At 45.0% G+C, this 18,944-nt stretch overlaps 1 protein-coding gene across 1 annotated transcript in view; it reads right to left on the minus strand.

Moving 5' to 3' along the window:
• KIF5B (kinesin family member 5B) overlaps nucleotides 1-18,944 on the minus strand; it is a 2,669,048-nt gene that overhangs the window by 397,076 nt on the left and 2,253,028 nt on the right. The window contains exon 25 of the mRNA XM_044066703.1: nucleotides 9,774-9,834. Coding sequence (XP_043922638.1) covers nucleotides 9,774-9,834 — 61 coding nt within the window. The remainder of the gene's footprint in view (nucleotides 1-9,773; nucleotides 9,835-18,944) is intronic.

Genomic DNA, 18,944 nt, shown 5'->3' on the forward strand with positions numbered 1-18,944 from the left:
GTAGCTGCTTGTCTGGCATAAGATAAGCCTTCTGGGCCGTTGTATTCAAGCTGGCACCCAGGAATGTCATTTGTTGTGAGGGTACTAGTTTTAACTTCTTTTCGTTTACTGTGTACCCCAGGCAGTTTAGTAGATGCTTTACAAAGGCCAGATGATGTAAGAGAATGTCTTTGCTTTCTGCTTGGATGAGGCAGTCGTCCAGGTATGGATATATTTGAATTCCTCTTTGTCTGCAGTATACAATTACTGGTGCCAGGCATTTTGTGAAAACTCTGGGCGCAGTAGATAAGCCAAAGGGCAGTGCAGAGAATTGGTAATGGGTTGAACCTGCAATGAATCAGAGGTATCTTCTGCAACTTTGTCTGATAGGGACATGCAGGTATGCCTCCTTGAGGTCCAACATTACTAGCCATGCTTCCTTGCCCAACATGGGAAGTAGTTGCTGTAGTGTTAGCATCTTGAATTTGGGTACTTGTAAGTAAGTGTTTAGAACTGAAAGGTCCAGTATTGGTCTCCAGGCATTGTCCTTTCTGGGCACTAGAAAGAGTCTTGAGTAAAATCCTTGCCCTTGCTCTCGAGTAGGTACCAGTTGAATGGCTCTCATGTCCATGAGAGCTGTAATTTGCTTTTGTGCCTCTGCCCATTGATTTTGTGGCAGGTTTGGCATTCCTCTTTTCATTGGCAAGGTGTGAAAGTGGAATCTGTATCCTCGTGAAATTATGTCTAGGACCCATTTGTCCTTTGTGACAATGTGCCAGTTGTCTGCAAAAAGTGCGAGTATTGCTTGGCCAGATGAGGTGCAAGTCATTGAGTTTGCCTTCTGGTGGATTGAGACCTGTCTTCTCCTCCCTTCTGTGCTGTAGTGCCCCATTGGCGATGCTTATACTGGGCTTGTGGTTGTCCTCTGCCTCTTGGGCGTCTGTATTTACCCCTCTGTGCTCTGTCAGTGGCTGGAAAGGACCAATTTTTTGTTGGCCAGTTTCTGCTGAAGCAAGGGGGTTGTACTTGTAAGGAATATTTGACTGTCTGCATAGATTTTGCCTTATCTTTCATTTTCTTTAAAACTTTTTCTGCTTTAACTCCAAAAAGAACATCCTGCTGTAAGGGAGTATCTAGTAGTTTTGCTTTAACATGATCAGGCAGAGTTTGTTCCTTTAACCAAGCATGCCTACGTATAACAGACCCAGTGACAGCTGCTCTGCAGGAGGCCTCCAAAGAATCAAACCCACATTGTAAGGTATGTTTGCCCACCTGCTCAGTGACATGCAACAGATCCTGCACTTCTTTCAATTCAGTTTGTTGAGGGAGGGAGGTAATTCTTTGCTTTAACTGAGAGATTAGAAATTGCTGATACTTAAGCATATGAAATTGACAATTCAGTGCCCTCATAGCTAGTGTGGCTGAGGTGTAAACCTTTTTCCCCCACCTGTCTAGTGCTCTGGAATCCCTCTCAGAAGGTACTGGGTTTTTAGCCATAGAAGCCTTAGCCCCCTTGGGACCCTGGGAGATAGTCTCTGGGTCAGCTACTGGGCTTTTGTAAAGAAATTTGTGGGAATCAGGCACTCTGTAGTATCTGTCAGGCTTAGCCGGAGCAGGAGGTAGAGAATCTGGGTTGAAACTGGATTCTAAATAGACATCATCCACAATGTCCAAAACTGGTGGGATGGCAAGTGGTCTGTGTTGGGGTAGTAAAAGAAACTCTCCGAGCCTTTTCTTTGAATCAGAGTAGTCCTGACCTTCCCAGTGAAAATGTTCCCTCATAGTGTGTAAAGTTTCCCCAAAGGAGTAGTCTTCAGGAGGAGAAGCTGAGGGAATAGAGTCCTCAGCATCAGAATCTTCATAAGGAGAGAAGGAATAGTCTTGGTCCTCAGAGGAGTCTGAAGAAATGGACATTTGCTCAGAGGAAGCATAATTTTCCTCCTCTTGTCTAGGCCTTTTGTCAGGAGGGGGCTGTGAACCCCTGATTAAAGAAAGCAAATCTTCAGCTATTTTGAGCATCTGTTTCTTAGGCATAGGGCCTTGAACAGGAGACTGAAGTGCAGTCCTTTTAGGTTTAGAAGGAGTCTTCGACTTAGAAAACGTTTTAATGGTAAGAGTCATCGGTCTGAAAACGCCTTCCGAAACCGATGGCGTTTCTGAAGCACAGACGTCTTTAGTAGCAAAGTCGTCGGAAGGGCCTAAAGCAAAAGGCTGCGTCGGACTGGTACATTCCGTCAAAATATCCGTAGCGGTCTTGGGTTCCAGAACTGCGGTAGTCAGGGGCTGCGTCAGAGCCTCACTGAGGACCGGATCAGCAGAGGCCTCGGAATCTGGCTTAGGCCTGGGCTGTCTGTCCTTATCCCTGCGTTTTTTGTGCATGCCGGTAGTTGGTTGCTCCGACAGCATGGTGTAGTTAAATTTCCTACCGAAGTAGTGTCGTGCGAAATCAAAGCGTCTTTTAATAGTACGCTTATTAAACCTAGCACAAAACCGACAAGAAGTGACGTCGTGGTCTGGGCCTAGGCAAGGTATGCAAAAAGAATGAAAATCCTTATGAGGTATTTGCTTCCCACAAGAAATACAATTGTTAACTTTTTCTGACATCTGTCTGAGGCAAGAAAAGTTTCCCCAACGGGGTACTTAGCTTTATAGAAGACTTCGGTCTGAAATTCGAATTCGAAAATCTCAGGAGTCGGCCGACCGGCACTTGCGAACTGCTTCTGCTTCGGGCACCGCACGGCAAGAAAGACTGAAGAAAATGGCGTCGGTTGCATTATATATACCCCTGGCGCACTGACGTCAGGGAAGAGGTGACAGCAACCGACGCCGGACCAAGACTTTGGAATTCCGGCTGACTGCGGGACCGCCTGATGACAGGATAACCCAAGTGTGATGACTGCAGCAGGGTAACATGATGAACATCCATACAGATAAGAAAATGTGTATGCCTTGGTGTCTGCAGAAGGCTATTACTGCGGCAAGGCATTTGGTAAATACTCGGAGTGGCAGATAGTCCAAAACAGAAAAGAAGTAAATTGATGATGCATTTCAAAGCAAACGGTAAAGGATATCCGATTCTTGCAAACGGTGGTACAAAGATAAGCATATTTTAGGTTAAGTGACCAAAAAGGCTCAAGGGGAAAGAAGTGGAAATACAACTTGAACTGTCGACCCAGCATCGCTGAAGGTTAATTTTATCCAAATTAAGGTGTTCACTGTTTTATTACTAAAGCTGTAAACTGTGTAAGAACAAGGTGGTGCACCAGTCAATTTATGGTAATGTTAATATTTATTAGGAGAGAAGATTGGCTGCAAATGTAGATGGTGTGATACAGTGAAACAAGAAGTTATGTACTCGCCATAACGTTCGATGTATGTAGTCCATCTTGCCTCACATTCTTACTCGTGGGTTCGGAGCCGAATGTCGGCTCCGACTCGGCCAACTTTTTTAGCTCGAAGTCTTTCTACTGGCTGGGCTAAGATGGTATCCCATGCTGCACTGTTCTCTATCCCCAGATCTAGTTTTCTGCAAGCCCCAGCACTAATTCTCCATGCATAACAACACCTAAGGAAAGGAAGAACAAACCAATAAAGAAGGGAGCTCTGAAACCAGACCTAACCTCCAGATCCTCCAGTACAGGGTAAGTAAGAATGTGAGGCAAGATGGACTACATACATTGAATGTTATGGTGAGTACATAACTTCTTGATGTTATGTAGTCCAATCTCGCCTGCATTCTTACCCGTGGGACAGCGTCCCAAGCACCTAAATCCTGGGAGGTTCAGTGGAAAATACTCCTGAGCACTGTGGAACCAAAAGAAGACCTGCCCCTAGATACCACATCCAACTTATAATGAGTAACAAAGGTGTGAGGAGATGCCCAAATAGCCGCAGCACATATATCATCCATAGACAATCTGGCCCGAAAGGCTGTAGATGTAGATACAGACCGAGTAGAGTGAGCCTTCACCCGGAATGATAAATCTTTACCCCCCTGAGGAATAAATGAAAGAAATACAACTGGAGATCCACCTGGACAACGTGACTTTGGGGACAGGAGACCCAATTCTATTTTCCGAAAAGGAAGCAAACAACTGATCAGATTTTCTGAGGTCTTTTGTTCTGTGCAAATAAAAACGTAATTGTCTGTGTACATCCAATTGATGAAATTTGAATTCTGCCTTTTTTGAGAACTGTGGAAAAAACACTGGCAATTCAATAGATTGATTAAGGTTACTGATTGACGCCACTTTGGGAAGAAAGGAGGAGGGGTTCAGTCTGAGAGAAACCCTGTCCTTATGAAAAAACAAATAAGGAGGTTTGATTGATAAAGCTTGAAGCTCCAAAACACGTCTGGCTGACGTGATAGCTACTAAAAAGACAAGTTAAGAACTTTAAATCGCAAGTGGCTGCAGGCTCAAAGGCGGAGGGTGAAGTAAGACCCTGTAGAACAAAGTTTAAGTCCCAAGGCATGACGGGTTCCGATACCAGAGGACAAAGTAACAAAGTGCCCTTCAGGAAAGCCTTACAGAGTCTATGTGCCATCAGGCTAGGCTCGTCTGCGACATGAAAGGCAGAAATCACCGCCAAATGGACTTTAATGGTTGCGGCTGCTGAACCCTGGTTAAAGAGCATAGACAAGAACTCCAATACAGATGAAATTGGAGCTGTGTAAGGGTTAATCTTTTTGGTATGCGCCCAGATTGAAAACCTCTTCCATTTACTGTAATAAATCTTCCTGGTCGAGGGCTTGTGAGAGGAAGATAAAATATGAACCACCTCCGGCGAAAAGTGATGAAGCCTAACTAAAGATGGAAGTGGAGTAGCCAGGCTGTCAACCGGAGGGTCCAAAGAGAGGGATGGAGCTGCCCTGACATTTTTGTCAGTAAGTCTGGTTGTGGGTCCAGAATCCAAGGAGCGTCCATGACAGAGGGATGGAGAAAGGGGAACCAAATTTGACGAGGCCAGTGTGGGGCAATCAGAATCATTCTGCTTCCCAAGGATTGCGCTTTCTGAATAACCTTTGACAGCAAGGGGACCGGAAGGAAGGCATATAGCAGACCAGAGGGCCAATCGTGGAGTAGAGCATCCCTGGGTGACTCCCCATGAGGGGGGATCAACATGAAGTAGCTGCTGCATTTGGCACTGAGGGGGCTAGCAAAAAGGTCGCAGCAAGGCTGACCCCACCTGAGGAAGATCTGTTCCGCAACTTGACAGTTCAGGGACCACTCGTAAGGCATCAGAATAGCTCTGCTTAGCCTGTCTGCGATCACATTGGACTTCCCTGGAATGTGCGTTGCCACCAGAAAACATTGGGAAGACACTGCCCACTGCCACACTTGCATGGCCTCTCTGTAAAGGGGATAAGACTTGGTTCCTCCCTGCTTGTTCAGATATCACACCACTGACATATTGTCTGAGTGGATTGCAATAGTCACGAGAGGAAGAAAATTCGGAAGTACTTGCAATGCTAGTAGCACGGCTCTCATCTCCAGGACATTGATATGCAGATGCATCTCGTGCTCTTGCCACGTGCCTTGGACTGCCTTGCCTAGATAATGCCCCTCCGACCCCATCTGTGAGGCATCCATGGTCACCGTGGCAACCGGGGGCGCAGGAACGAAGGGCTTTCCTGCATTCAGGTTGTCTGTGCGAAGCCACCAACTGAGATCCTGTTTGCACCTGTCTGAGTAGAAAAGGGTGAGAAAGTGGAAGACGTTGAAGAGACCACTAGGCAAAGAGAAGCCACTGAAGGAGCCTCATATGTAACCTTGCCAGAGGGACTAACATAATCATAGCAGCCATTGTCCCCAACAGTTGGAGGACCCATCTTGCCTTCATTCTTCTCCGAGGGAGCAAGGCGTGAACTTGTTGTTGTAGGACTCTGATTCTTTCCTGTGGTACAAACGCCCACATGAGGACGGTGTCTAGTTCAACACCTAAAAAAGTGACACACTGAGGGCAACAAGGCAGATTTTTCCCAGTTCAATGTGATGCCCAACTGTTGGCATAGTTTGATAGTAGTGTCCCTGGTCTGAAGTAGTAGATGCCTGGTGGTGGCAGTAAGGAGCCAGTCATCCAGATACGGAAACACTTGGAATCCCTGATGTCTCAAGTGAGCAGTCACCACTGCCATGCATTTGGTAAACATCCTGGGGGCTGTGGTGAGACCAAAGGGCAGGGCTCGAAACTGAAAATGACTGGCTCCCAGCCGGAAGCGTAGGTAGCTTCTGGATGCCCTGTTCATCTTTATGTGGTAATAAGCATCCTTGAGGTCGATGGAGCACATCCATACTTCTTTTCCCAACAATGGGAGAATAGACTGCAATGTGACCATTCGGAACTTGGACTTTTACACGTGGATGTTCAATTGGCTGAGATCCAATATGGGTCTCAGGTCCCCTGTCCTTTTCGGCACCAAAAAGAATCTGGAGTAAGTCCCTAATCCGATCTGGTCTGAGGGGACATGTTGGATGGCTCCTTTTTCTAGCAGCTTTGAAACTTCTGAAGCTGCGTAATCCCTTTGACTGGGTGGAACATACGGGATTTTCTTGATTGGAGGGGGATTTGAATAGAAGGGGATGACATATCCTCCGGAAATTATTCGTAGAACCCATTGGTCCTGGGTGATGCCTCGCCAGGCCTCAGAGTATAATGAGATTCGACCCCCGACTGGCTCCAGAAACGCACAGTCGGGCCTCCCATCAGGAGTGGTGGTAGGGAGAACCACGAAAGGAATCGCGGTCTCACGATTTGCAGGGGCCTCCTCTGCCCCTAGTGCGGCATCTCCGTGAATAACCACCCCCTCCCCTGCCTCTGGAGGGGGGCTCACCTTGTGCACCGAGAAAAAATCTCTGTGATTTCTTGAACCACATTTTGCCACCCCTCTGGGCCTTGGGATAAGGCCTAGAGGGAAGGGAAAAACAGACCCCTATGGCAGACAGTTTTTTTCCCTCCTGTTCACACCTGGTGAGAGTGTCTTTCACCTTGGTTCCGAACAAAGAGGAACCATCAAAAGGGGCGTCGGTGAATGAAGACTTGAAGGCCTCCGCGAAATGACACAGGCGTATCCAGGCCTGCCTCCTAAGAGCAACTCCTGAACTTGCTGGCCTACTCACTCCTTCGGCTGCATATGAGATTAGCCTCATGGAGGAGTTTGCAATGGAATTGAGGGTAGACATCTGAGCATTGACAGTCTGGGCCACCGCCTCAGAAACGTTACCCGTGAGAGTATCTCCAAGCTCCTTGAGGAGATCTCTCTGGAGCCATGTAAAGTGGATAAGTAATTCAGTGACCATAAGGTAAAGGTCGCTGAAGAAAAAGTACGCTTCCCATACCGGTCCCATGGTCCTAGACTCCTTGTTAGGGGGATGGACGGTGGAAGAAGTCTTGGCTAATTCCTTTTGAGTGGCAGCTGCCACCACCATGGCATCCACAGGGACTCCCTTGGACTGAAATTCCTTATCAGGAGGAGCAAACAAAAATGTATTGGGTCTGCTGGGGAGTGGTTCCACAGAGTCAGGGGTTTCCCACACCCTTCGACAAACCAAATCCAGAAGCTCGTCGAAGGGTGCAGATAACCAGGAGGCGGAGGGATGAGCACCAAAGGCCTTCAGGAAGACTGACTCCTCCTCGGAGGGGGCTTTGGATGGCCAGTCACCTCTTTGTTTCAAAATCTCTAAGATGTCAGAGAAAGAAACATCCTCAGAGGATGACTTGGGGGACCCCTCAGATTCCTCGAGGTTGGTGTCTGATGTGAGAGACTCATCCTGGGAATTTATGTGCTTCCTCTTGCACGTCTTCTTTCTGGGTGGCTCCTCAGGCAGAAACTCTGAGGGGCCCTCAGAAATGTTGGGACCACTCATGGGGGTACCCTGAGGCCTTGGGGGCTCTGCTGTCTTGAGATAGATGGCGATCAGAGACCTGCACCGGTGTAGTTGGGGACAGAATGACCGACCCGCATGATGCCGCTGACGACCTGGCCAGCGCGCTCCGCATGGCCTCGAAGGCTTGTCCCCCTGAGTCTGAAGAACGACCAGCCTCCGAAGCCATGACAGAAGTCAAACTTCCCCGTGCCGAAGCACTGAGAGGGAGACTAGGAACAGAGAGGTGTTCCGAAGCCTCTCCCTCGGGTCCGACAGAAGAATCCCGAGTCCTGAACCCCGTGGACAGCACCGAAGGGGTCGGAGCTGACGTCGGCACCAACAAGCCAGGAGGGGCTGTTGGAACTGACCGAAAGCTGAGGTGTGCTCGGAGGAAGAAGTATCGAAGCAGGTTGAGGGATGGGCTCTGGAGCAGACTGGGTCGGAGCCGAGAACAATTTTGCCAGAACCGGTGACTGAAGGAGTCTCTGCACCACTCTATCGACGTCCACATCTGATAAGGTACTGGAGGATTTAGAGGATAGAGAAGGAGATAGAGACCTCCTCTCCGAAGGGGACCTGTGAGGAGGGGATACTGGCCTAATGCTAGGCCATCGGCTCCGAACAGGTTCCAAGAACATTGGAGCCGAAGCAGGTTCCATAACAACTGACACTTCCTGCGGCCCCAAGGACAATGGAGCCAAGGATGTCGAAGCAGACTTTGCTATTTTCTCAGGTGGCTCCGAGGAGACTGATGGAGCTGGAGATCTCTTTTTTGATTTGGAGGATTTTGCCTTAGAGCTGGAAGCACTCTCCAGACCTTCCTCGAAGGAGGGTTTCAGAAGTCCCTTCAAAATAAATTTATTCTTCCTTTCCTGAAGAACTCGCGGACTAAAGGCATGACAGAAGCTGCAGGACTCCTGGAGATGAATCGCTTCCAGACAATACACACAGACAGAGTTGTCCATCGGTAATGGACATTTTATAACTGCACCTAGAGCATTTCTTGAAGCCCGAGGGCTTGTGCTCCTTAGTATCTTTGGACATCGTTAATCAACAATAATAAAGCACCAAAGACAATTAATCCCTGAATAAATGGACCAACGGTCAAACAGTCACAAGGCAGGAAAAAGCCTACAACAAATACCACAAGATCTCTAAGTTAAACGATCCTAGACACAAACACAAGGGGGAAAGGACTAATACCTTGAATTTAAACGTTTTTTAGTCCCGGTAAAGTTTTATGACACAAGGAAAGCAAGGGGACAGACTAGGTCCTCTAACTGAAACGGGCCTAGCCCGTTGGAAACAGCTAGTGGAATACCACAGAAAAAAACGATCAAAACACAACTTTTCCACAAAGCAAGACAAGAACACACACTAGCTATTAAAACAGCTTTTTGTTTGCAACAAATTCTCTGATAATGAAGAAAAAGGCTACCGAGCCACAGCCAAGAGCGAGACCACGTCCGAGATCTGGGGATAGAGAGCAGTGCAGCATGGGATACCATCTTAGCCCAGCCAATAGAAAGACTTTCAGCTAAAAAAGTTGGCCGAGTCGGAGCCGACATTCGGCTTCGAACCCACAGGTAAGAATGCAGGCAAGATTGGACTACATAACATCAAGAGTTTAAGAAAAATATTTACTGTTCTGATGTGACGTCTCCATAACGACTGTTTAAAATGACCAAATGTCAACAAATTAACTGCAGCTAAGCAACATGCAAGCTTCCAAGAAAAAGGTCTAACAAATTTAAAACTTACTGTAACATTTCTTTTATGGGTGGCCTGCAGTCTAATTTCTCACTAACAAAAAATCTTGAGAACGGTTCATCACAAAGTAAGGCAGGCAGTTAAATAACCAACAGAAACAGTGGAAGCAAGGTCCAGTGATGAGAGACAGAAAAATTAAATTGGAAACAATTAACTTACCACGGTCTCTTCTAGGCCCTTCAGGTCTTGCCTAGCCTGCTCTCTTCTATCTTGCATAACCCTATGATAATTTAAATGACATACAGAAATCAACCATAAGACAATGCAGGACAATACTGGAAAAGTACAGTTGTGTACACTTACCATAAATGTAGATGTTCGAGTGTATTCACTGTTGCAGTCATTATATCTGGGCAATCCCGCTGGCAGGCTGCCCTCAGTCGGCCTGAATTACAAAGTCCTGGGTCCTGCATCAGCCGCTGTCGCCCCCTCCCTGACGTCAGGTCGTCAGGGATATAAAACATGCGGCCAACGCCATTTTCTTTAGTTTTTCTTGCCCCAGATGTCAGGTGCTTCCTAAAAGGGTAGCCAAAAAAAAAATATATATATATATATATATATATATATATATATATATATATATATAAATACATGCACCAATATAAACTTTACCTTCATCTACAAGCAAATACACCACATAGGTTGTATAAATCAGAGAAGGAAAGATAAGTTCCATCAGAAGAAAGGGGGGTGGCAGGTGGGTAACCTGGACTGCAACAGTGAATACACTCGAACATCTACATTTATGGTAAGTGTACACAACTGTATTATCTTCTTCGTGTTTCACTGTTGCAGTCATTACATTTGGGTACAGTCCCAAAGCTATAGTTGGGAGGCTGGAGCTAAACCGCATTAGGAGCGGCTATGAGGCCCTGCAGAACTGCAGTGGCAAAGCCTGCCCTGGATTTAGAGTAGAGTGGCAGATGATAGTGCTTTGTAAAGGTGTGCACTGAACGCAAAGTAGCAGCCTCTAAAATGTCCTTGGTTGGTACTCCCCTGAGAAAGGTTGCTGAAGTGGCTGCAGCTCTGGTTGAATGTGGCCTAATGCCTTTAGGCACTGGCTTGCCATGGTTTAAGTAGCAGAAACAAATGCAGTGGCCTATCCACTTTAAAATAGTCTGCTTTGAGATAGCCTTTCCTTGTGATCCTGCAGCATATGCCACTAGTAATTGCTCAGTCTTTCTGAAAACTCTGGTTCTATCCAAGTAGAATCTAAGCTGTCTGCGTACGTTCAAAGAATGCAGAATTATCAACCACCTTGTTCTGTGGATTTGGATAAAAAGTTGGCAGATGAATAGTTTGGCTAAGAGCCACACTGGACACCACCTTAGGCATAAATGTTGGGTTTGTCCTCAGAGAGACCCTGTCTGGATAAAAAATGATAAAAGGTTCCACAGCCATGAGTGCCTGTAGCTTTGAAACTCGTCTTGCAGAAGTTATTGCTAGGAACAGAGCTTTCTTCCAAGATAATAACTTTATATCAGCAGTAGCAGCTGGCTCAAAAGGAGGAAGGGGGAGTTCTTCTAAGACATAGATGAGGTCCCATGCAGGCATTGGTGATCTCCTTGGAGGCCTTAAAGTTTTGGCTCCTCTGAGGTACTGCTTTAATAATGGATGAGAAAAGATTGATGGCTCTGTATTGTAATGAGCCAAAATGGCAGAGGCATGAATTTTAATAGATGAAAAAGATAGGCCTTTGTCCAGCATCTCAATTAAGTATTGTAAAATCTGAGGAATATTTGGCAAAGCTGCATCAGTTCCTTTTGCCTGGTTCCAAGCACAGAATCTCTTCCATTTTCCAGCATAGGATTTTTAGAACTAGGCCTTCAGGCCTCCAAAATGACATCCATCACAGCTTTACTGAGAGGTGCGTTTTTGTATGACTATATTATCCGCCATGCTGCCAGGTTTAAAGTCCTGAGTTGGCTGTGCAGGATCTGATTGTTTTGCTGGAATAGTAGATGAAGTATTTGAGGTAAGGTCCAAGCTGGGCATTGAGACAGGTTCTTTAGGATTGGAAAACAGTACTGACGGGGCCAGTCTGGGGCAATCAGTATCATTTTTGGCTTTTCCTGTCTGACCTTTAGGAGTACCTTGGGGAGGAGAGGCAGTGGGGGAAAGGCATATACTGAAAGGTTTTTCCAGTTGAAAGATAGGGCGTCCACTTTCCATGCTTGTCTGTGATAAGTCCTTGTGCAGAATCTTTTTAGTTGGTAGTTGGGGGAGGCAAACAGATCTATGTCCGGGCATCCCCATTTCCTTGTTATCATGCTGAAGACTTGTGGATCCGGCTGCCATTCGTGGGGATCCATGAGGTTTCTGCTTAGTTCATCTGCCAGAGTATTTTTCCTTCCTGGCAGGAATTGTGCCTGCAGATGTACTTGGTAAGTTATTGCTGTGTCCCACAAAGTCAAGGCTAGTCTGCAAAGGGGGCAAGAATGTGTGCCCCCCTGCTTGTTTATATACCACATGACCGTGGTGTTGTCTGTCTATCAGTAGTTGTCCCGGATGAAGTAGGTCCTTGAAGGCTGTCACGGCATTCTGAACAACTAGCATCTCTTTTTGATTGATATGCAGATGCATTTTGGGTTGAGGACCATGTGCCCTGAATGCATCTTCCTGCCATGTGGACCCCCCAGGCATAATCTGATGCATCCGTTGTTAGTGCCTGCCTGGCTGGGGGTAAAGTGAATGGCTGTCCCTTGTTTTGGTGACAAGCCTTTGCCCACCATCGAAACTCCTGTTGCAGGCAGGGAATGAGAGTAATCATTGTTTCCAGACTGTGGCAATGTTGAGTCCAAACACTTTTTAGGTACCATTGAAGTTTCCTCATATGGAATTAGTAGGATGCAGGATGCCATGAAGCCCAAAGCCTGCAGAATTTTTCTTGCAGATAACTGGGCCTTTGTTGCCAACATTTTGAAATAGATAGTCAGTTGCCTTTGTTTGTCTGGCATGAGATAAGCCATCTGGGCAGTTGTATTTAAGCTTGCACCCAGGAATATCATCTCTTGAGAAAGTACTAGTTTTGATTTCTTTTCATTGACTGTGTACCCTAGGCATGTTAGAAGTCTTTTCACAGACGCCAGATGCTGTAGAAGAATGTCCTTGCTCTCTGCTTGAATTAGAAAGTCGTCCAAGTAAGGATATATTTGTATTCCTCTGTCTGCAGAATGCAATTACTGGTGCCAGGCACTTTGTAAAGACCCTGGGCGCAGTAGATACGCCAAAGGGCAGTGCAGAGAATTGGTAATGGATTGAGCCAGCCTTGAATCTGAGGTATCTTATGCATAATTGTAAGATTGGGACATACAGGTATGCCTCTTTTAGGTCTAGAGTCACAAGCCAAGCGTTCTTGACCAGCATGGGCAGAAGCTGCTGCAAAGTCAACATCTTGAATTTTAGTATATTCAGGAATGTGTTCAGAATAGATAGGTCCAGTATTGGTCTCCAGGCTTTGTCCATTCTGGGTACAAAGTACAGTCTTGAGTAAAATTCTTGTCCCTGCTCTTGCTGTGGTACTTGTTGAATGGCCCCCATGTCCATGAGGGATGAGACTTGTTTTTGTGCCTCTGCCCATTGGCTTTTTGGCAGATCTGGCCAGCCATTTGCCTTTGGCAGGGAATGGAAATGGAACTTGTATCCTTGTGACATGATATTTAGAACCCACTTGTCCTGGGTTATAATGTGCCAATTTTGAGAAAAAAGTGCTATTTTTCCCCTAAGGGTGCTGCCAGGAGATAAGTGCTTGTTGCAGGCAGGGGGAAGTCATTGGGATTGTTTACTGTATGGTTGTGATTTGTCTTCTCCAACTTTGGAGGTAGAAGCACCACATTGCTTTGACCTGTATGAACCTTGCATCTGGGATCTGCCTCTAGGGCATCTGTATCTGCCCCTTTGAGGTCTGTCTGACACAGGAAAGGACCAATTCTTTGTAGGCCAGTGTCTACTAAACTTAGGTGACTGTACTTGTAAAAAATCTTTGACAGTTTGCATAGATTTAGCTTTGTCCTCCATTTTCTTTAACACCTCTTCTGCCTTAACACCAAACAAAGTATCATGCTGTAAAGGTGCATCTAATAATTTAACTTTGACATTGACATGATCAGGCAGATTTTGTTCCTTTAACCAAGCATGCCTCCTAATTACAGAACCCAAAACTGCGGCCCTGCAGGAGGCCTCCAAAGAATGAAAACCACATTGCAAAGCATGCTTTCCAACTTGTTCAGCTGCATGCAATAAATTCTGCACTTCCTTGTTTTCTGCACATTCAGAGTTTAATAACATTTTCTGTTTAAGCAATGCCATGACATGTTGCTGATATTTGAGCATATAAAACTGACAGTTTAAGGCCCTTATAGCCAAGGTAGCAGATGTGTAAACCTTTTTTCCCCATCTATCCAGTGCCCTAGAATCTCTGTCAGAGGGGGTAGGGTTTTTTGCAGCGGAAGCCTTAACTCCTTTGGGACCCTGTGAAGTAGTTTCTGGGTCTGCAGAAGGGTTTCTAAAAAGGAATTTATGAGAGTCAGGAACCCTGTAATATTGGTCAGGCTTAACAGGAGCTGGAGATAAGGAGTCAGAGGTAAGACTAGACTCCAAAAACATATCATCTACACTAACACAGGAGGAATGGCTAGTGGACTGTGTTGAGGTAATAAAAGGAAATCCCTGAGCCTCTTTTTAGATTCTGAAAAATCTTGGCTCTCCCAGTGGAAATGCTCCCTCATGGTATGCAAGGTTTCCCAAAAAGAATAGTCCTCTGGAGGAGAAGCTGAAGGTATAGATTCTTCAGCATCAGAATCCTCGGGGGGGGGGGGGGTATTCCTGATCAGAAGAAATAGAAACCTGATCAGAAGATTCATAGTCAGTCTCCTGCCTAGGCCTCTTATCAGGAGGGGGATGGGAACCCCTGATCAAGGTAATTAAGACTTCGGCCATTTTGAGCATCTGTTTTTTGGGCATAGAGGCCTGTCCACGTGACTCGAGTCTGTTTCTTTGCTTTAGAAGGTGCTTTAGCCTTTGAAGCTGAGGTTGGCTTAATGTAAAGATGTTTAGGTCTGAATACACCCTCAGAAGCCGGTGCCTGCTCAGCGGCTCCCGACGCAACTGAAGGAATAATATCCGAGGCTCCAATACCTTGAGTTTCCAGCGGCATGGCAGACTCCACGTGGGAGTCGGTAGCGGCCTGCGACTCTAAAGTAGCGGGCGTCAGAGGCTGCAAAAGCGCCTCACTGAGAACCAACAAACCGGCGACTGGCTTAGGAGAAGCTTCATCATCGGTTTTGGGCCTCGGTTGTCTCTCTCCTTTTCTTTGCGTTTTTTGTGAACTCCGGTAGTCGGAAGGCTATCCGATGACATTTTTGGATAATTAAACCTGCGTCCAAAATAGTTTAAAGCAAAATCATACCGACGCTTAATAGTGCGTTGGTTAAATCTAGCACAAAACTGACAAACACAAACGTTGTGATCAGGGCCTAGGCAAGGAATACAGTAAGAATGAAAAGTCCTTATGAGGTATTTGCTTTCCACAAGAAATACAATTATTTACTTTTTTTGACATCGGTCTGGAGCAAGAAAAAAGTTTCCCCAATGGGGTACTTAGCTTTATTGAAGACTTCTGATCTGAAACTCGAACACGAAAGTCTCAGGAGTCGGCCGATCGGCACTTGCGAACTGCTTCTGCTTTGGGCACCGCGCTGCAAGAAAAACTTAAGAAAATGGTGTCGGCCACATCTTTTATACCCCTGACGACCTGACGTCGGGGAGGGGGTGACAGCGGCCAGCGCAGGACCCAAGACTTTGGAATTCAGGCCGACTGAGGGCAGCATGCCAGTGGGATTGCCCAAATGTAATGACTGCAACAGTGAAACACGAAGAACATCAGTTGTTTCAAATCAAACAGAACAGATTGCCTGAAAACAGAAAGCCAATTCAATTAAGTAATTTGTTGACAAGGCAACTGTTGGTGATTTTTTTTTTTCACTTAATGTAGTAGTAATCTAGAAGTCTTCATACAGCCCACTCAGCAATAACATCCACATTATGAAAAAACTGAACCCCCCCCCCATAAAATTGTGCAATAAAATACCAGTCACTCTACTTAACTTTTATCTTATTCATCTCCCAAACAAATGTATTCAGCTGCGTTAACTAAAGTCCACAACTTACCTGGTTGATAAAACACATCTGACTTGTGCATAACACTGAAGGAACTGCAAACATTTTCATTGTTTGTACCTTACTGTCCATATCTTTAATAAAGAGCTTCCACCTTCTCCATTATACCTTTTGTTTGGTCTCTCTTCACATCCTTAGCTGCTACAGAAGAATCCCTTTAAATCCAAGCACCTAAATACTTCATCTAATAATTTCCCCATAAATATGGGTATTGCTGAATAAATTCAAGTGTGGAGTACACATCTTGCTATAGCCTTTGTTTTATCTTCACTTATTTTATATCCAAGACCGACTTGAAACTGTATCAAAATATTCCACAACACAGAAATTTCTTTTCTGGATTTAGCAAGTAAAAATATCTCCTGTAAATTAAGCTAACTTTTCTTGATTACCATTCCAGTTGTAGCCCTTAATTTGTGACACCCTTATTTTCTTTGCTAACAGCTCTAAACAAAGAAAATAAAGGGTAAACAGGACACTCCTGCCTTGTTCAAACACATCTTACCAAAGAGAAATATTCCAACCCTTCTGTCCTCCTAATTAACCCTATTCATATCAATGAATGCAAATGCGACCATTTCCCTACTCTAAATTCCATCTGACTCAATCAAATGCGTTCGCTGCACTGACACACCAACAATACTGTGTTCTCATACTCTGCTTCCCTCTGGATCATTGTACTGTTAATGCTGTCAAATGTTTGCCTCCCAGCCACAAAAATCACACTGCTCCACATCTATCAATTTTGTCAACATCTCTACTATTCTCTTACTACAAACACTTTATAATCATGGTTTTAAATTGAAATGGGTCTATATGAAGCTAGGTCTTAAGAGTTTGCATTGTACTGTCATCAGAGCTTTCTTCCAAAGTGCTGATACTCACCCCCCTTTTTGGATACTGTCAAACAAAATCCTTATCACTTTCTTCCATCCCACCTCCCAGACTTCTACAGGAAAACAGTCTCTTCCTGGAGATCTCTCTGTTAATTATGTATCACGATTTTAATCTCATTTTCTACCTTAGCTCTTACTGAGCCTCATCTTCCTCTAACCTTTGCATAATTAAGTCTTCCATAAATATTTCCATTTGTGCTTTTTGTTTCCACATTACCTTGTTTTATACAAATGCTGATAAAAATTCTGAAATACATGTACTACTTTCTACAGGGGTTTTTGGTTATTTTTCTTGTTATAAACTACGTCTGGTACAACCTTTTCTACTTTCTTTTACTCAAACTGATGTGCTAAAAGTTTTTGTGCTTCGGCGAGGTTACCAAAAATAGTTGCTTAAAAGCAGCCCTTCCAAACTCATACATTTTATCCAAATTCTCCCTTATTTTCCCTTTACAACTTTGCACTTGCTCCACACCTCTCATACTGAGAGATTCCCCTTATTCTGACATAATTCTCTCTCTCTCTCTTATTCCTACCATATTTTAAAATCTATTTTCATTTTATCCCATTCACTAGCTACCCTTCTGAATTAAACTTTATAATCCCTACTATCAAATCATTTCCACTACCCATTCCTTTAATTCCTCATTTTTCCTTAATCATCCTGGATCATTATAGTACAGTTTTGTACCTACCATAAATATAGATGTTCGAGTGTTCACACTGCTGCAGTCATTACACTTGGGTTATCCTGCCGTCAGGCGGTCCCGTAGTCGGTCAGAGTTCCAAAGTCTTGGTCCGGCGTCGGTTGCTGTCGCTTCTTCTCTGACGTCAGAGCGCCAGGGGTATATAAGATGCATCCGACGCCATTTTCTTCAGTTTTTTTTTGCCCCAGATGTCAGGTGCCCCCAAGAAGGTAGGCAATACATATTGCTAATCAAATATATATATATATATATATATATATATATATATAAAATAAAAACAATACCTTCAGTTACAAGCAAATACATCACACAGGTTGTATAGGATAGAAACTTATAGGTAAGTCCAGCTAGTTCTGAGGGGATGGAGGGAGGGTAACCTGGACTGCAGCAGTGTGAACACTCGAACATCTACATTTATGGTAGTTACAAAACTGTACTATGTTCATCGTGTTACATTGCTTCAGTCATTACACTTGGGTCGAATCCCAAAGCTAAGGTTGGGTGGCTGGTCTATAAAGAGTTAGGATTGGCTATGAGGCCTTGGTAAAGGTGTGCACTGAACTCCAAGTTGCAGCCTGCAAAATTTCCTTGGTAGGTACTCCTCTGAGAAAGGCTGTTGAAATGGCTGTTGCCCTGGTGGAATGTGGCCTAATGTTATTTGGGACTGATTTTTCATGCTGTGTGTAGCAGTACCGAATACAGTGTCCTATCCATTTGGATAGAGTCTGCTTTGAGATAGCCTTGCCCTGTGATCCTGCAGCATATGCTACAAATAGTTGCTCATTTTTCCTGAAAGCTTTTGTTTTGTCCAAGTAGAAGCGTAGCTGCCTGTGTATGTCCAAAGAATGCAGAAGTTTCTCCCCTTTATTCTGTGGGTTTGGATAAAAAGTTGGCAAATGGATGGTTTGGTTAAGAGCCACACTAGATACCACCTTTGGCATAAAGGTAGGGTTTGTCCTTAAAGATACCCTGTCCTGATGAAAAATTACAAAAGGTTCCACTGCCATTAATGCCTGTAGCTCTGAGACTCTTTGTGCTGAAGTTACTGCCAGGAGCAGAGCTGTTTTCCATGATAAAATTTTTAAATCGGCTGTACTGGCTGGCTCAAAAGGTGGTAAGGTCAGTTTTTCCAAAACGAAACTGAGGTCCCAAGTTGGTGTTGGTGCTCTCCCGGGCGGTCTTATGTTATTAGCCCCTCTGAGGTACTGCTTTAGCAAGGGATGAGAGAATAAAGGAGGATCTGTGCTGAAATGGCAGAGGCGTGGATCTTAATTGATGATAAGGATAGGTCTCTGTCCAGCTTCTCAGTTAAGTATTGTAAAATCTGAGGAATGTTTGGAACAAGAGGGTCAAGGCTTTGAGCCTGGTTCCAGGCGCAGAATCTCTTCCATTTTTCTGAGTAAGCTTTCCTGGTGCTAGGCCTCCTGACCTCCAAAATGACATCCATAACAGCTTTAGAGAGAGGTGTTGCCTGTGTGACTAATGTATCTGCCATGCAGCCAGGTTTAGGGTTTTGAGCTGACCGTGCAGGATCTGATTGTTTTGTTGAG

Source organism: Protopterus annectens, chromosome 3.part1 (genome assembly GCF_019279795.1).
Source record: "Protopterus annectens isolate FY-2018-M chromosome 3.part1, PAN1.0, whole genome shotgun sequence".
NCBI classification, from domain to species: domain Eukaryota; kingdom Metazoa; phylum Chordata; order Ceratodontiformes; family Protopteridae; genus Protopterus; species Protopterus annectens.